Source organism: Schistosoma mansoni (assembly GCF_000237925.1).
Source record: "Schistosoma mansoni, WGS project CABG00000000 data, supercontig 0041, strain Puerto Rico, whole genome shotgun sequence".
Lineage (NCBI taxonomy): Eukaryota > Metazoa > Platyhelminthes > Trematoda > Strigeidida > Schistosomatidae > Schistosoma > Schistosoma mansoni.
The window spans coordinates 466,835-484,730 of NW_017386027.1; the positions used below are offsets into that span (position 1 = coordinate 466,835).

The following is a 17,896-nucleotide window of genomic DNA, read 5'->3' on the forward strand; positions in this document are numbered from 1 at the left end:
TTCAATTGACTCACGCTTTCAACTATGATATATACATTATCAGTTTATTAATCTATTTAGCTATCTAATAGATTATGTAGTTCAAGGTCATTTTGAAGGTAAATAAACAATCATGAGAGATATACACAATATAGACCCTTATTGTATAGCTTATTATTATTATTTCAAGAATTCATTTTTCTTCATTTTATAGTTGAATTCATGAATCAATTGAAGATAGACCACCATGGAAAGCCTGAAAGTACTGGGCGGCCGTTTCGTCCCATTGTGAGACTTTTCAGCAGTGCGTATCCACGATCTCGACTAGCAAGATTCGAACCTAGGACCTATCAGTCTCGCGCACGAGCGCTTAACAATTATTTTTCTTCTCTACAGAAATGTTTTCTATATCATCAGTTGTATATATACTCAAAGTTGATTTATTCAATGATAATATTAGATTTCATAACATGGTTACTATTGGAACATTTTATTATAGGGATCGATAATATTCAAGATTTGTTTATATTATTATAATTTGGTCATAAGTCATTTTAAATAAGAATGAATTAATCAGTTATAATTAGAAATTAAACTTCTTATTTACAACTATGGTATGTGTTACTGATGTTGATAGATATGAGTAGTATGTATTATCAATCGAAAGTGAAATGTCTGGAAGTAGAAGGTTAAAAAAATCGAAGGAAAAAGAACAAGAACAGAGAATAATTGGTTAGGAAACGAAAGAACAATGAAGTCTGAAATGAGTGATTGACATTTTACAAATGAAGTATTTCTTTAATGTATGGTTCTCAGATTTTACCTAGATATTGTGTAGTTTTGTATTCGAATGCGTTTGGTTGTCTACCATTGGCGGCTTATGCCAATCTGGGCGATCTTTGGCGCCTTCGTGATGTTAGTCTGGTTGTAAAAGGTCAGATCTACAACGCTTCGGCGAGAGCAGTTTTGCTCTATGCTTGTGAAACCTGGCCTCTCCGGGTTGAGGATGTTAGACGTCTCTCTGTGTTCGATCATCGTTGTCTCCGAAGGATTGCTGACATCCAGTGGCAACACTATGTTAGTAATGCAGAGGTTCGGCATCGTGCGTTCGGGCACAGAGACGATAATTCAATTGGTATCACCATCTTGAAACACCGACTTCGGTGCCTTGGAAATGTTCTACGAAAGTCATCCGAGAGACTTCCACGTCGTGCATTATTTGCCGACTCTGGGACTGGTTGTAAAAAGCGGAGAGGTGGTCAGTGTATGACATGGTATCGTGGTATGAAAGAAAGCTGCAAAGGGCTAGCTTCTGTTGGTCCTTCACGACTCCCTGGCTGGGGTCCGAGAGATGGTGCAACACAGTGGCTAGAGACGTTATCAGATATGGCTCAGAATAGAAGCCAGCGGTGATCCTGCTGTAACCTTCTTTTACTTTCTTCATAAAGAGTGGTTATAACTTTCCTAACTGAAAGAGTCTTCCAGTTTTACATTCCAGTTTCCTCCATCATTACTCTTCTCTTTTTTTATATCCTATTTTTTTTCTTTTGTATATATGCATCTTCCCCCTTTCTCTTCCCATTCTCATTGTTTTGTGCGGCGCATATGTATCTGGTGCCCCTTTGTACCAATATGTATGTGTTTAAATAAATAAAATAATAATAAATTGGTGTTCTCGTTCACTATAATATGAATCGGCCGTACCAGGTCATTTTGGGGCTAAGATGGACAATGGCTAGTATTAGAATCCAGAACACGTGTTTCTTCCTCTTTGGGACTCAACTGATGGGTATAGCTGCACCTTAAAGTTGATCTTCACTCTAGAACTCGAACCTAGTACTGTTTGCTTCACACGATATTCACTCAGCTACTGAGTCCTCATGTTCAAAAATTAATGTATGAATATATTAAATATAATCTATACACACAAATAAAATATACTGGACATTGCTTAAATTGTCGGGAATTGGCGTGTTCGAGTGTTTTTTGGTCTGATTATCCACAATTATAAGTAGCTAATACTCCCAATCACTATTGCTATAGTTCTAGATGTATATCCAAATGAACTATATAATGAGAACATCACTGTGGTCTATAAACATAGATAGTAAATACATTACAGTTCTGTTATCATAACAACAGGTAATTGAGACATTTATATGTAGCAGTGTATTTTGTCTACGCAAAATAATCAACATTCACTGGCCGGATACTATCAGTAACAACGTTTTATGAGAGAGAAAAAATCAGCTTCCAACTGAAGAGGAAATTAGGAAAAGAGGTTGGAAGTGGATAGAACATACATTGCGGAAATCACGAGGCAAGCCCTAACTTGGAATCCGGAAGGCAAGCGGAAAAGAGGAAGGACAAAGGACACATTACGTCGGGAAATAGAAGCAGATATGAAAAGTATGAATCACAACTGGAAAGGAAGGCTCAGGATAGAGTTGGATGGAGAATGCTGATGGGCGGCCTATGCTCCTCGACGAGGGGTAACAGGCGTAAGTCAGTAAGTATTTTTGTGTAACAATCAATATATTCGGTTATGGGAGGATTCAAAACGAGAATGGAAAATCCAAGGTCATGCATTTTCTTTTTAAACAACTATTTTACAAACATTCATAGTAAATGTACAAATTATGAGAATTAATGAGAGAAAAAAATGTAGATAGTAATAAAAAAACTCACTACAAAATAAGTCTGTCCTAATTATTTTGAAAGAAATGCTCGAAATATGGTTGACTGACCTAAAATGCCCTGTTATGGCCGAGAGTGGGGAGAGTCCACTCTCCCTCTCGAAACCCTCTCACATGGCCTCGTGTGCACAGCAACTTTCAGGGAAGTCCTACTCGCTGCCTTCTCGTGGCGGGAGTGTTGTTTACGAAATTGAAAGGACGAAAAGCGAATGCCTGGCGCTTTAACCTGGTTCGTGGGTATAGAGCATCTACCTAGAGGAGTTGAAAAACTGATTCCGAATCAAAGGGGCACATGAAATCCAAGATCCTTAGGGAACAAATGGTGTGTGAAACTATTTTTCGTCACCGGCTATCATGGGACTGCATTTCCTCACTGTGTTCCACTGTGTTGTGGATCAGACCTTTGGGTCGAAGGCCCCGGGTGTGGCCCCCCAAGGAAACCGCTTGCTTCAGTTTGGGCACCTGGGCAGTATTACAGCCCTCACACAAATCAAATGAGATTTGTGAGGCGCATATATATCTGGTGCCCTCTTGCACCAATATTTATGTGTTTAAATAAATAATAAATATGCTTGACTATCTCAATAACAGTTTAAAATATATCATTATAACGCATGTTGTATTACTCGAAACCTAACGGTCTCGAGGGGGGAACGCTTAACCTCCAGACCACTGAGCTGGCCGGCATCCAACGGTGTTAATGTCTAACTTCAGCTAATCCATGAAATTGAGCGACACATCCAACATTGTCTTCAGTGAGTTACTATCTCACAACAGACGTGGTTTTACTCCACTGGTCACTGTTTCTCACTAGAACTCCAGGAAATACCTTTTGAAGTCGGTCACTAGTGAGCATGTGTTGATTAATATCAGAAGGGGTTTTATTGGATATTATAGTAATTTTGACAGCTGAGATCATGAGTCGATAGTCGTCCAGTATTTCCAGGTTTTTCATGATAATCTTTCTTCAATTGACTCATGGTCTCAACTATTAAAAGTACTATAATATTTACAAAAACCCTTCTGATATAAATCTGAATGTATTGAATTCAACAGTTTGCATAGCAACAGGTTTCTAAATAAAACCAACACTCTAAACCATGCCAACAACGACTATGACTAACTCCATTGCCAAAATAAAATTGATCAGATATTTTCTCTACGAAAAAAAATAACTCTCACTGGTTGGTTAGTCTGTCAAGGTCAATGTATTCTGGACTAACTACGTGTGAACAGAAAGGAATTTAATTTAATATTTTCGATCAATAATTGAAACATTTAGACAAGAACAAAGTAAGGGTGTTTAAATAATTAGGGGGTTTTCAAGTTAGATACTTATAGTAAGGTTGAAGAAAACTTATGAATTCACATTTCTCAGATCTTGGGATTCAACAATAAATCACTCAGTCAGTCAGTCAGCTACGACGTAGGACCAGGCACATATATGCATCAGTTCAAGTTACCATAGCTCATTAGTATAATAAGTCTTTTCATTGGAATCTAAGAGATCAACGGTTCATCAAACATATCATTAAAGTAAGATAAAATGCATTAAAACAACTGGAAAGGATTGCTCAGGACAGGGTTGAATGGAGAATGCTGGTGGGCGGCCTATGCTCCTCCACAAGAGGTAACAGGTGTAAGTTAGTAAGTAAAATGCATTAAGGGGAATCAGATATTTTAAACTACTACCCATCATACAATTTTTTTTCACTTTCTCTAGGTAGTACTACTAGAACTGGAAATCTGTGTTGTTAAACCTACATTATTTTTGTATATTTTATTCCAACCAAAGGACGGGTTTACTGTGCAGTAGTTCGTTCCGTCCTATTTTATGGCAGTGAAACATGGCCGATAACAGTAGAGGATATTCGTAGGCTACTAGTATTCGATCATAGTTGTCTTCGAAGCATTGCTCGTGTATCCTAGGATCACCGGGTAAGTAATGCAGTTGTTAGGAAACGGATACTAGGTAAGGATGGCAAATCGATTGATGAAGTAGTGAAACTTCATCAGTTGAGATGGCTGGGACACGTCTTAAGTATGTCCAACCACCGACTGCCCCGAAGTGCAATGTTTTATGGGGTAGGATTAGGTTGGAAAAAAGCTAGGGGCGGCAAGACCAAAACGTGGCAAAATTCCGTGAAGTCGCTGACAAGTGGACTGAGCCATGTTGGTAGGTGTAGACTACCTGGTGATGAAGGAAATAGATGGTTAGAGACCTTGAAATACATGGCTCAAAATCGTTTGCAATGGCGAAGGTGTATCCACTCTTTGTGTTCTGCCAAATTTTAATCTTCTGTATTCTTCATGTCTCTATCATTTTTTCTCGCTATTCAAATTTATTTCACTGTATTATACTCCTTGAATAACATCTTCAAACCCTAATCTTTCCGACTACTGCTTATACTCTTACTACTTCTACCAGCATGATATTTGAATCGGCAACTGCATCTCTGTGCTAATGTGGTATGGCAACTCGAACTGATGTACGTACGTATGGAGTTCTACGTTGTAACTGACTAACTGATATTTTATTCCCCTACTTTAGACTCCTTTGTTTTTCATTGTGTTAACTTACATTCGCTAATATGGAATGTAAGAACTTTCACTAGTGTATATCTCTTTGATTTAATGACTGTCACAAAACTACTTCTTGTTGGAATTACTTTTCATGAAATCAAGATACACAGACAATACTACCTTCCCTAATCAATATAGTGAGAGAGTGTAGAGGCTACTGAATATCATGAGAATTTTAGGATGAACCAATTAATGAGAAAAGAGTGGTAAACTGTGAAGAATGTTGTAAGACTGATGATTACTGATTCAATCTTGATGTGAATACAGGCCGCCCTATCAATATTGGTCAAAAATTGTTGCCTTAGTTGATTTTGTGTTATTCAAATACATATCATGTGGCGAAACCATTTGAGAAAAATAAATATTTGTGACAGGTTCTATGTCGCATTCAGCGGTATGCTACCAGTTCATGTAAAATTTGAAACTAAATAACACATTTGTACTTTGTTATGTATGTCATATCCTTCTTAATGAAGATCGAATTATAATGATCAAGTCGAAATGTAGCCACGAGTCGAGATGATTTGATATTGTGTGCACCATGTTGAAATGTAAGGTGGTGGTTGTAGGCAGCTGACAGGAAACCCTGGACCTAGGTTTCATCCTAGTTGGCATTCGCCATCACGGTGAACCTGTAATCCAGAGGGAACCGGTGGTCCCTGATGGACTTGACCTCGTGTTAACCAGCTTCACAGCCAGAGACATTACCACTGACCTATCTGGGCCGCGACTAAACTCTCGTAAGAATGACCGACACCAATAGACTCAATTTTTTCAGGTGAAATCGGTGAAAACCTATACACTGGTTCATGTTTACATTCAGATTGCAGGCTCCTATTAAAGATGGGATATAAAAACAAAACTCCACCCGGAGTCCTGCTAGGGTTACCGCTCTCAACAACAGGTTCCAAGCCTAACAAGATCTACTCAAAGAAGGAGAAACTACGATGGGAGACAATTTGAAAAGGATCAAAGAAGCACTAACTTAAACGTGTCACAAGGTTCTAGGCCGCAAGAAGCATCATCATAAGGAGTGGATCTCCATTGAAATCCTGGACAAGATTCAAGAAAGCAAAAACACGAACACTGTAGTTGACAACATTTGAACAAGAACAGTGAAACCAAGGCACAAACAGAAATGAGTAAAGAAGAGCATTAGAACTGACAAGCAGAAATATGCGGAAGACCTCGCAATGAAAGTGGAAAAAGCAGCATGAAAAGGAAATATGAAACAACTATATGACACAACGAAGAAACTAGCAAGAAAATATAATACACTCTAATGACCAGTCAAGAACAAAGAAGTCTAGGCAGTCACTAGGAATTAAGAACAGAGGAAAAGGTGAGTAGAGGACTTTGAAGAACTCATGAAAAAACCAGCCTCGGTGGACATCAAGGTAGTACATAAAGACCTCATAACAGGTGTCACTCCACCAACAATCGGAGAAATAAGCATGGTCATCAGACAAATCAAGAGTAGAAAAGCAACATGACCAGACGACATACCAGCTGAAGCAGTAAATTCAGACAGAGAAGTAACTGCAAACATGCTCCACATTCTATTCAAAAGGGTTAGGGAGTAAAGACGAGTCCCCATGGACTAGAAAGATGGATACCTCATCAAAATAACAAAAGGAAAACTCAGCAATCGCGGGAGTTACAGAGGTATAGCACAACTATTAATACCAGTAAAAATTTCCAACACTGTTGTCCAACCGAATAAAAAGTTCGATAGACGCCCAACTTCGAGATCGACAGGCTGGACTCTGTAAAAGTCGATCGTGTACCAACGGAATCACGACACCACAGATCATAGTTGAGCAATCAATTGGATGGAACTCGTCACTATACATCAAATTCACTGACTATGAGAAAGCATTTGGCAACGTGGATAGGATAACTCTATGAGACTTTGTTTAACAATATATTGTACCTGAGAAAATCGTCATCATAGGGAGTTCACACGACGGACTTCACTGCAAAGTCATGCATGGAAGACAGCTGAAACATACATTCCAAGTGAGCTCTGGTGTCAGACAAGGCTGCTTACTCTTCCTCTTCTGGTGGTTGACTCGGTTATGAAGACCTTCACATTTAAGCGGAATCACGGAGTACAATTATTTATTTATTTTATATTCAACACAAATATTGGTACAAGGGAGCACCAGATACATATGCGCCGCACAAATCTCATTCGATTTGTGTGAGAGCTATGATACTGCCCAGGTGCCCAAACTGAGGCAGGACGGAATACAATGGACAGCTTGGATGCAACTAGACGATTTGGACCTCGCAGATGACCTCGTCCTTCTGTCTCATACACAAGAATAAATGCAAATGAAAACTACTAGTGTTGCAGCAGTAGGCCTCAACATATACAAGGGAGAAAGCAAGGTCCTCAAGTACAACACGGAGAACACCAACCCAATCACACTTGATGGACAAACTCTGGAAGAGGTGGAGAGTTTTACATACCTGGGGGGCATCATTGATGAACAAGGAGGATCTGATGCAGATGCAAATGCGAGGGTTAGTAAAGTAAGGGCAGTATTCCTACAGTTGAAAAAAACATATGAAACTCAAAACAACTGTCAACTAACATCAAAGTCAGAATCTTTAATGTGAACGTCAAGACAGTCTTACTGTGCAGAGCTGAAAATTGGAGAACTACTACAACCATCAAAATTATACAAGCATTTATAAACAATATTTTGCACAAGACACTCAATGTCCGTTGACTGGATACCATCAGCAACAACCTACGGTGGGACAGAACGAACCATCTTCCAACTGAAGAGGAAATTAGGAAAAGACGTTGGAAGTGGATAGGACACATATTACGGAAATCATCAAACTGCATCATGAGGCAAGCGCTAACTTGGAATCATGAAGAGAAACAGAAAAGAGGAAGGCCGAAGAACACATTGCGCCGAGAATTGAAGGCAGACATGTAAAGGATGAATAGCATCTGGAAAGGATTGCTCAAGACAGAGTTGATTGGAGAACTTGGTCGACGGCCTATGATCAACAAAGGGTAACAGGAGTAACGAAAAGTGAGTAACAACAAACAACTCGTCCAATGGTGATGGAACAATTCAGTCTACCAGACTTAGTCAGTTCCTTGATCAGAGATTCGTCACCAACTTTCAGAAATTCAAGACCTAATTCGTATGGGTTGAATAACTTTAGAACTTTCGCTTCACTATGTGGACAGTAAGTCATCTTCACAAAGAGTGAAACAATCAGCTTGAAGACGCTAGTTGACGGAATATTTTGAGGCTTCCTCAGAGAGCTTTGTCTAACATTAAGGGCGTCTTTTAAATATTCAATTTTTAGGATAAATAAAGAATACATAATCATAATCCTGTCACAACAATTGATTTTCAGTAATATCATCAAGAAGTGAAACAACTTTATGTTGAATAGAATATATTTCCTATACAGTTTAGACGGGAAGTTTAAATATTATGCATAAGAGATGTAATATCAGTTAAAAACTACATACTAGTATACTAGCTAATGTAATCAACTAATCGATTGATGGTTCTATCTACTGAAATCAATTCAGTTCATGTATTATTGCCACTAGTAAGTGATCAAAATAACCTCATCAACCTCAACAACCATCTGACCATTAATAGACAATCTTATTGAAGTTTATTTATTTAAACACATAAATATTGGTACAAAGGGGTACCAGATATATATGCTCTACACAAATCTCATTTGATTTGTGTGAGGGCTGTGATACTGCCCAGGCGCCCAAACTGAAACAGGTGGTTTTCTTAGAAATCCACACCCGGAGCGTTTAACCTAAAGGTCTGAAGCACAAGGCAGTGGAGCATCGTGAGGAGATGCAGTCCCATGGTAGCCTGTGACCAATGATTGATTCATACGCCATTTGTTCCTTCAGGATCCTAGAGCCCATGTGCACCATTGGTTTGGAATCAGGGTTTTCGAACTTCCCTAGGTGGACTTTCTGTGTCCACCAACCCGGTTATAGCGCCGGACATTCGCTTTTCGTCCTCTCCATTTCGTAAACAACACCCCCGCCACGAGAAGGCAGTGAGTAGGACTTCCCTGGCAAAGGCTGTATACGCGTGGCCATGTGAGAGCATTTCGAGAGGGAGAGCGGACCCTCGCCACTCTCAGTTGTACCAGGGCATTTGGGGACTCTTATTGAAGACAATTATTCTTATTGATCTAACTCATTTGGAAACCGATCTCTTATGGGATATGCATACGATTATGTCAATAATCTATGGTACTTGGTAAAACTCAAAAAACTTTGGGAAAATATTTATTTAAAACATTTAACAGTTGATATATTGAATGAAGGAAATAAATAGTAATAGTAGTATCTTACCCATGGCAAACTAAAACCCAATGCAATAGGGTTATGTAACTATGAAAACTAATGAGAAGTTATAGATAAGATGAACCAATGTAAACCAATGAAATAGATGGACAATAAGTAAATCAAGATTCAAAAGACATGAATCATATTTTTTGGATAATCTAATTTAGAAAGTGATGGAAGACAAGCAAATTCAATAAATGGTGGCGGACCACAAATTAATGTGATTGTATCATCTTTTGCTGGATAAATATGTTCTTGTAATATTTGTTCATTCACATAACCAGTACTGTATGCCCAACCTATAATGAAAAAATTAAAGATACAGAAGGGGTTTTGTGGAGATTATAGTATTTTCATAGTTGAAAGCGTGAGTCAATTGAAGCTAGACCACCATGGAAAACTTGGAAGCACTAGACGGCTGTTCCGTCCTATTGTGGGACTCCTCAGCAATACGCATCTACGATCCCGCCTCGCGAGATTCACGTCTGTTGTGAGATAACAACTCAGTGAAGACAATTGGTGAATGCTCGCTCAAATTTTGTGGATTGGTTGAAGTTAGACATTAACACCGTTGGATGCCAGCTCAGTGGTCTATCGGTTAAGTGCTCTGGCGCGAGACTGGTAGGTCTTGGGTTCGAATCTCGTGAGGCGGGATCGTGGATACGCACTGCTGAGGAGTCTCCTCATAGGACGAAACGGCTGTCCAGTGCATCCAGGTTTTCCATGGTGGTCTAGCTTCAATTGACTCATGATTTCATGATTGTTTGATATTACTTGTTTGAAGACAGATTATAGAGACCCTGTATCTATATTTAGTGCCAGCTCACACTTATCAGAAAAGTGTGTGCAAAATCCAGTGGTATTCGTCACATGACATCATATGACATACTAAAAAAATATGACTATTCTTTTACATACAAATAAGTAGCTATTTAAAAATAACAACCATTATCTGTTTGCTATGTAATATTTCATTCTGAGCACAACCAATATACCCTTAGAACCTTTCACTGTGCAATCATTTGCATTCATTACGTGTATTCATTGAAATGAAAAGAAAATTTGGTATGAGTCATGAGGGCAAAGTCGTACTGCTGACTGTAGACGGATGTGACAGCAGTAGGGTGTTTCCCTCGGACAACAAGCATCTGCAGCGATGCTGCCTTCTCACAAGGAAGAAAGGGGTAGAAAAGGTCGACCCTAAAAATGAAACGCCTCACCTTACCTCACAAATTTCCGTTTCCGGAGGTAAGGCCCTTTGAAGAACGGAGCTAACACGTCAAAAACCTCCCACAAAAAGGCCGTGCGTGACCTGCTTCAAGCAGTTGTCCCTTTGGCTCTGCGGTCACGCTTGCAGGTCGTTAAGACCAACATTAATCCAATTTCCTTTTCAGGTCCCTCAAGAAATACCTTTTTACGGTGTGGGCAGTCGGGAAGTAATATTAACTCTTATACCCGTAACATCAGACATGACCAAGTTGGTCACATTCAAATCCTTCCTACACCTCCCGATGAGTCATGATTTGAACCAAACCTATGATAATTACACCATGCATTCAATTGACTTCAATTTTCCTCAGTATTATTGATTGTCTTCTTTAGAATATCCCCTAACAATCTATCCTTATCAACAATAAGTAAGTTACAAATAAGAATGAAGTAATAAATGAACAGATATAAAACTTACGTTCAGGTGCTTCATTTACTGTATACCAAAGACGAAAATGATTTGGATATTTATCTTTGAAATTTTCTAGTTCATCACGTAGAATTATATCTTTTTCAGTCTGAAATATTATCAAAAAAAATTATGTCATTAAAGAAACTATCATTTTAAACAATGATGTCAGGTGAATTGATTTTTTATTATCAGAAGGGGTTTTGTGGAGATTACAGTATTTTCATAGTTGAAAGCGTGAGTCAATTGAAGCCAGACCACCATGGAAAACCTGGAAGCATTGGACGGCCGTTTCGTTCTATTGTGGGACTCCTCAGCAGTGCGCATCCACAACCTCGCCCCACGAGATTCGAACCCATGACCTACCAGTCTCGCGTCAGAGCACTTAACCGGCTCAGTGGTCTATCAAAATTGTGCTCACTATTTACTTGTTTTGATATATCTCCCTAAATTTTTACAGTAAACAGTATGACTTGTAATATGAATCAATTGAAAAGTGAAGATACATATCGCCCCCAAATGCCCTGGTACGACCGAGGGTAGGGTGAGTCAGCTTTCCCTCACCAAACGCTCTCATATGGCCACGCATATACAACCACTGCCAGGAAAGTCATACTCACTGCCTTCTCGCGACGCGGGTGTTGTTGAAAGGACGAAAAGCGAATCTTGGTGTTTTAACCCAGTTGATGGGTGCGGAGAATCCACCCAGGGGTGTTGGGAAACCCTGATGCCAAACCAATAGTGCACATGGGCTCTAGGATCCTGAGGGAACAAATGGAGTAGGAACCAATTATTGGTTACTGGCTACCATGGGATTGCATCACCTAACATTGCCCCACTGCCTTGTGAATCAGATCTTTAGGTCGAAGGCTCCAGGTGTGGACCCCTGAGAAAACCACCTGCTTCGGTCTAGACACCCGGGCAGTATCATAGCCCATACACAAATCAAGTGACTTGTGTGGAGTGGTTTTATTATAAGCGAGGAATGCTTTGAAGATGCTTACTATCAAACACTTGCAGTCTATATACATCTCTTGCTTCCATAGACCATGTTTTAAAGTCATAGAGCAATACACGACAAACTCCTGAACAGTATTTTCACCTTTTCGTTGATAGGCAAATATCTCACCTGGGTTACAACAGGCTATTGTCAAAAATATAATTGATAACAGCGAAAGCGTACAACTCATGTTATATTCCCCACATATTTAAATTTACGTACCACATTAGCAAAAACCATTGCTATTTGCGTTGTATCATCTTTAGACTGAAGTATGTAGGATAATAGTTGGAACATTGGTGTTATACCAGACCCACCACAAATCATATTGACATGTTTTACTTTTACAGGGTTAGGTGAACTACGTAGATCCGGCTTTATATGGAATAAACCTAGATGGAAGAAAAACAGATGAAAAATATAGATAATCTTTTTTCGCAAGGTCGAAAGCTTTTATAGATAAAATCTAATCAATTCTAGAAGATTTTCATAGAAACTACTAAATATGTGGTTATTAAGGCCATGAAAGGAATGGAAAAAGGGTACAAGGGTTTCCTGTCGACTACAACTATCTAGCATCCCAACGTAGTGCACATGATATCAAGTCACTCAAACTAGAAGCTGCACTAATTTGGTTGGTAAGATTTAGTCATCATTAGAAGGGCAGGGCGAACATGATACTGGTCACTACTCAGTGATCAATCAATTTTAAGACCCCAGGCCTGCAGGAAATCAATCACTGCCCGAATTGCCTAGTACTAACATCTCAGAGTGTAAAGCTGAATGGCACGGGTTCATACCCATTAAGCAGAACCACTCTTCAAAACTACATGTGAGAATTGCAGAAGTGTTAAGTGGTACGAAAATTAGGTCCAGGGTATTCTATAGACCTGACATTGTGTCTATTCGCTTATTTCTTCAAAATAACCACATATATAAATGCCTAGATAGAATGCGACTTTTTATTTAGCTCTTGCAAAATATACAGTAAGCAAACGAGTTAACATAAGGGTTCATCATTCGTATTCCCTTTAGCATATATGAATTCATTAAACAGTAACGAAGATATTATATTTAGCATGAAGAGAACCAAAAGTGGAATGGTAATAAATAACTAGTTATCAGTCGACAAGAATTAGAATCCCAACAGATATTGAACGTTAACAATTAATTCAGTCAGTCAGTCAGCTACAACGTAGGACCAGGCACATATATGCATCGGTCCAAGTTGCCATAACAATTAATTATAAAAATATAATCTTAAAGCGTCATCAATCCTGGGCCATATTACCTGAATTATCCAACCAATGATTTATACTAACCCCAAGACTACATCCCAAACATGAAGTTTACATACCTTCACTTCGTTAATGCATCACTCTGGTAGACTTGTCAATGACTAACGAAGTCGAGTGCCACTATCGAATAATGGAATATGACCGCGAGGCATTGATAGGTACACCTGAGTTTCAAAATCGAGCGAGAGGCATATATTTGACTGACATGTGCACAGTCAATTATGTAACCTATCAAGTTATTTCGAGTTCCTTGACCACATGTTTTATTGTCTGTCACTAAGAACTACGGCATCTCAGTTTCTTTGGCTACCCAACGTCGAGATCGATGGGTACAATTCGTTCCTATTTTGTAAACATCTTCAGATATTCAGAATGGTGAGTCTGTTCCAAGGCATCAGGGATTATTGTCTTAATACTACAAATATACTACTCAGTGATCAATCAATACACGGTCTTGAGATTAATTTTCTTTCCAACGTAATTCTGGAATTATGATTTATCTACTGACTATCATATAGGAATTTAGGAAAGCTTTTCGAATTTAATTCCTTGGAGTTTTAAGCTCAATGATAACTTTTAAAGGTGGCTGTGTGACTAGGCTCTACAAGAGAATAGTAGTGACACGCATAGGCTGTATAATTTATTGAGTGGTTCTGAACTTCTAGGAAACGTTTTTTTATGCTTGAGGCATCTAACTAATGATTCCCAGGAATTATATAAAATTGCGTCAAAGAATCTCCACTTCTAAATCAACGCAAATGAATAGTGTTGTCAAAGCATGTTTTTGTTTACATCTAAGGAAAAAGGTTTGCCATTGAAATATGGTCCATTTTTATTTAGTCAGGTGGTTTGTAAAGATTTTTTGGTCGAAAGGTAGTTTCTATCATCGGTATGCGCTGAAAACCTTTCTCTACATTTTTAAGTAAATGTATTATAATAGGTCTATTGCTCAACACAACATTGTTTGACGGTGTAAATTGTTGACAGAGATTCCAGCTAGAAGAAATGTTAGCTCGATAGTAGTATAAATAGGGTGAGTCAAAACAACTTCAGCAATAGTAGAAAGGAGCTATAAAAACCACTAGAACATACCAGACCCTTTGTATTCCAATCTTCCAGATGGACCACGAACATCAATAAATCCATCGACAGGGAGATTAGCCAAATATTGCGACATAACTCCACCTTTAGGAAATTTGGGATTAACGTTTCCTTTATACACCTAAACAGCAATAATAACGTTGAGTTATACGAATAGTAATCAGCACTTTAAAAATAAGGTCAACCAAGTGGTTGGTTCACTGGTAGTTCTCCTTAAAACATAGCAACTAGAAAACTACTGGATGATTAGTCGATGTATGCAGTACTCGACAGCACTGTGAAGCGGTCCTGTCCATAAAATGTTGAACATACAAATGAGTAGTCTTACTCCAAGCTTACGAAGTCTGCACCCTGTGAATAAAAGACAGTTAGAGAGTTATCTCTGAAGAATAACTCATATAGTGACAACGTTGTGTAAACTGAGTATGTACTTGATTTGATCATTTTCAGTCCCTAACTGTTCCTCACGATATATTGACTGAATGTATGACAACCGTGAAACTTATAGTTCTTGAACTCTTTCCACTGAAAACTTTCTACTAAAACTTCCACTAAAGACTACCGTGGAAAAAAGGAAAAACTTGCAACAAATGTGTACACTCTAGGAATGAGTTGTATGTGAACCAGCTAAGCCAAATTTTTACCTAACTATGAAATGGCGAAAGATGACTATATCACGGCTTACTAGGAACTCAGAGAGTTAGAACAACAACTGAGTTATCATAACTGAAGAGAGCCACCGAGATCTCCATGGTAATCCCTGTAGGATTTCAGTCAGAAAGGAAACGTCTGAATCCAAACTCTCTTTGAATCGGGAGCCGGTTTTCTGAAATGATGTACCAATAAACTTTAAAACAGTAATGATACTTACTTACGCCTGTTACCCCTCGTCGAGGAGCGTAGGCCGCTCACCAGCATTCTCCATCCAACTCTGTCCTGAGCCTTCCTTTCCAGTTGTGATTCATACTTTTTATATCTGCTTCTATTTCCCGGCGTAATGTGTTCTTTGGCCTTCCTCTTTTCCGCTTGCCTTCCGGATTCCAAGTTAGGGCTTGCCTCGTCATGCAGTTTGGTGATTTCCGTAATATATGTCCGATCCACTTCCAACCTCTTTTCCTAATTTCCTCTTCAGTTGGAAGCTGATTTGTCCTCTCCCATAAAACGCTGTTACTCATAGTATCCGGCCAGTGAATGTTGAGTATTTTGCGAAAACAGTAATGATAGCTTGTGTTATTTATGCTCACGGATTCTTAGACTAAAAACTTAGATGAACAATCTAATATTAGGTTCAACAGCTCCAATCACTTTAACGACTTCTACCTGAAGTTTGTGCTGATGATGTCGTCCGGAAGAACGACGAAAGCTCCACGACCAAACCACCCAGCTCAGAGAGAAAAACTCCATCAAAAGCTTTAACGATATGCCCATGTTATGTTTCTCAATCATTTTTCCTAATTTATTGCTACTCCTCCATATAACAGTTAAGTTTACATTTTGCCGTACATTGTGACCACACACTAGCAGTCAAGTGACTTTTCAGTGCTATGATAACATCCAGATGTAGAACCATATTTTAATATCAAGACACGAAAAATAAAGTCAGCTGGCCAACATCAGATCACCATAAAGATACCAGGTAATGGTTGACATGTAATACGAGGCTGTTGACGTGTAAATAACAAGATGAAACGGATGTGTCGGTTGCTGCTGCTAAAGTCTTTATATCAGAACATGGAGAAGCGGATATTAGATAATATCCTCTTCAGCTGGGTAGGAAAAACATTGCTCGACAAGGACTAATGAGATGGGTGAGTGGTAAGTGTCGAGTGGTATCATTATCTTAAACAATCCTTAACTATATACCGGTAATAGAGGTATTAGTGAATATAGTGAAATTTAGCTCGACTACCTTGTCAGATTACTAAAATCAAAATCTCCTACACTACAACTTCCCCAGCACTAGATGACCGTCGCGTAGATATGATGTGGAACAAGAAAAACAATTACGTACACCGGGAACAGCAAAAGTAAGGTGACTGACCTAGAATATGAAGACTTACTTTTATGACGAAGTCAACATATCCTTTTTGACTGTCTAGTGTGATCGGGGTGTAAGGCCGAACGACCATATTTCCATCAAGTTTTGCACTGAAATATACATGATTACCTAGAAGGAACGGGAACTAATTGGTTAAGAAACTTTACCAACAGGCAATCCAAGAACATGGTCAGCTGTGGGAAGTCCTAGTTTTAGGCGGATTGTATCATGAGTGATGAACTAATTTATATGGCTTAGAAATGGATAACCTACACTTCTATCCACTACTCGTAAAGGAACTTTCGTATCATTATCCACAAGAGTTTTTTTCGGCTTTTTAGGCCTGAATATTAGTCCCAATACGACACCCGAAATAGCAACAACTGCCGATACTGAAGCTACAATAGCAATCTGAAAAGGAAATGCATCATAATAAACAGATGCTAACAACAGCTGTCGTATTCTGCGTCATTTCCGAACCTCCACAAACGAATAACCGGTTTTGACAGACAGATGACCGAGATGTGTCAAAATTCGCTTTACTGTACTAAAACTAAAAGGATGTCAAAAACTGAGACTGTGGTTTTTGTTCAGTATTAATATGACCTAACCCTATTTTATCTTTTCCGTGTAGAATATATCGATCGTTATTCATATATATCTTCCCATACCTTCGTTCTCCACTTCTCGCTCTGTTAGCTTTGGGATCCTTGTTTCGGACAGTATTGTTGACAAACACTGCATATCCGTGACATCTCCACTTGGCCTAAACTTAGAGATGTATTAAACCTTATAACATTTCTACTTACACCTTGTTTAAAGCCACATAAGTTGAACATCTCCTTGTAGCTGTAAATAATTCCCCAAAATCAATAGCTCATAAAGTGTTCGACATTGGATGCTGACCATGTTGTTTAAGTGGACTTGTTTAGCTGAAGGCTTTCGGTCATGCATCCGCACCAGATCACGTTTCAACACGGCGTGGGACACAGCTCCTACGTTTCATTAGCCAGCTTATAGAAAAGGTCCTCGATATATTGGTAACGAATCAAACATATCTTTCCTGCCTCTTCTCGTCTGACTTCTGATTTCTATCTGACTGGGAACGATCGAATATAGAAGGTGCTACTGGTAGCTAGTTGTAAAACTAGAACATCCGTTGC

At 38.9% G+C, this 17,896-nt stretch overlaps 1 protein-coding gene across 1 annotated transcript; it reads right to left on the bottom strand.

Moving 5' to 3' along the window:
- Positions 1-9,545: 9,545 nt before the first annotated feature.
- Positions 9,546-17,247, bottom strand: Smp_053230 (NADH-cytochrome b5 reductase, putative). The gene is made up of 8 exons (XM_018790660.1): positions 17,182-17,247; positions 17,007-17,144; positions 16,901-16,973; positions 16,756-16,862; positions 14,687-14,816; positions 12,519-12,688; positions 11,306-11,405; positions 9,546-9,917 (listed from the first exon to the last, which is right to left on the bottom strand). Exons 1-8 carry the CDS (start codon positions 17,203-17,205, stop codon positions 9,745-9,747), a joined length of 915 nt encoding a protein of 304 aa, XP_018646058.1. The 5' UTR covers positions 17,206-17,247; the 3' UTR covers positions 9,546-9,744.
- Between the last annotated feature and the right edge of the window lie 649 nt (positions 17,248-17,896).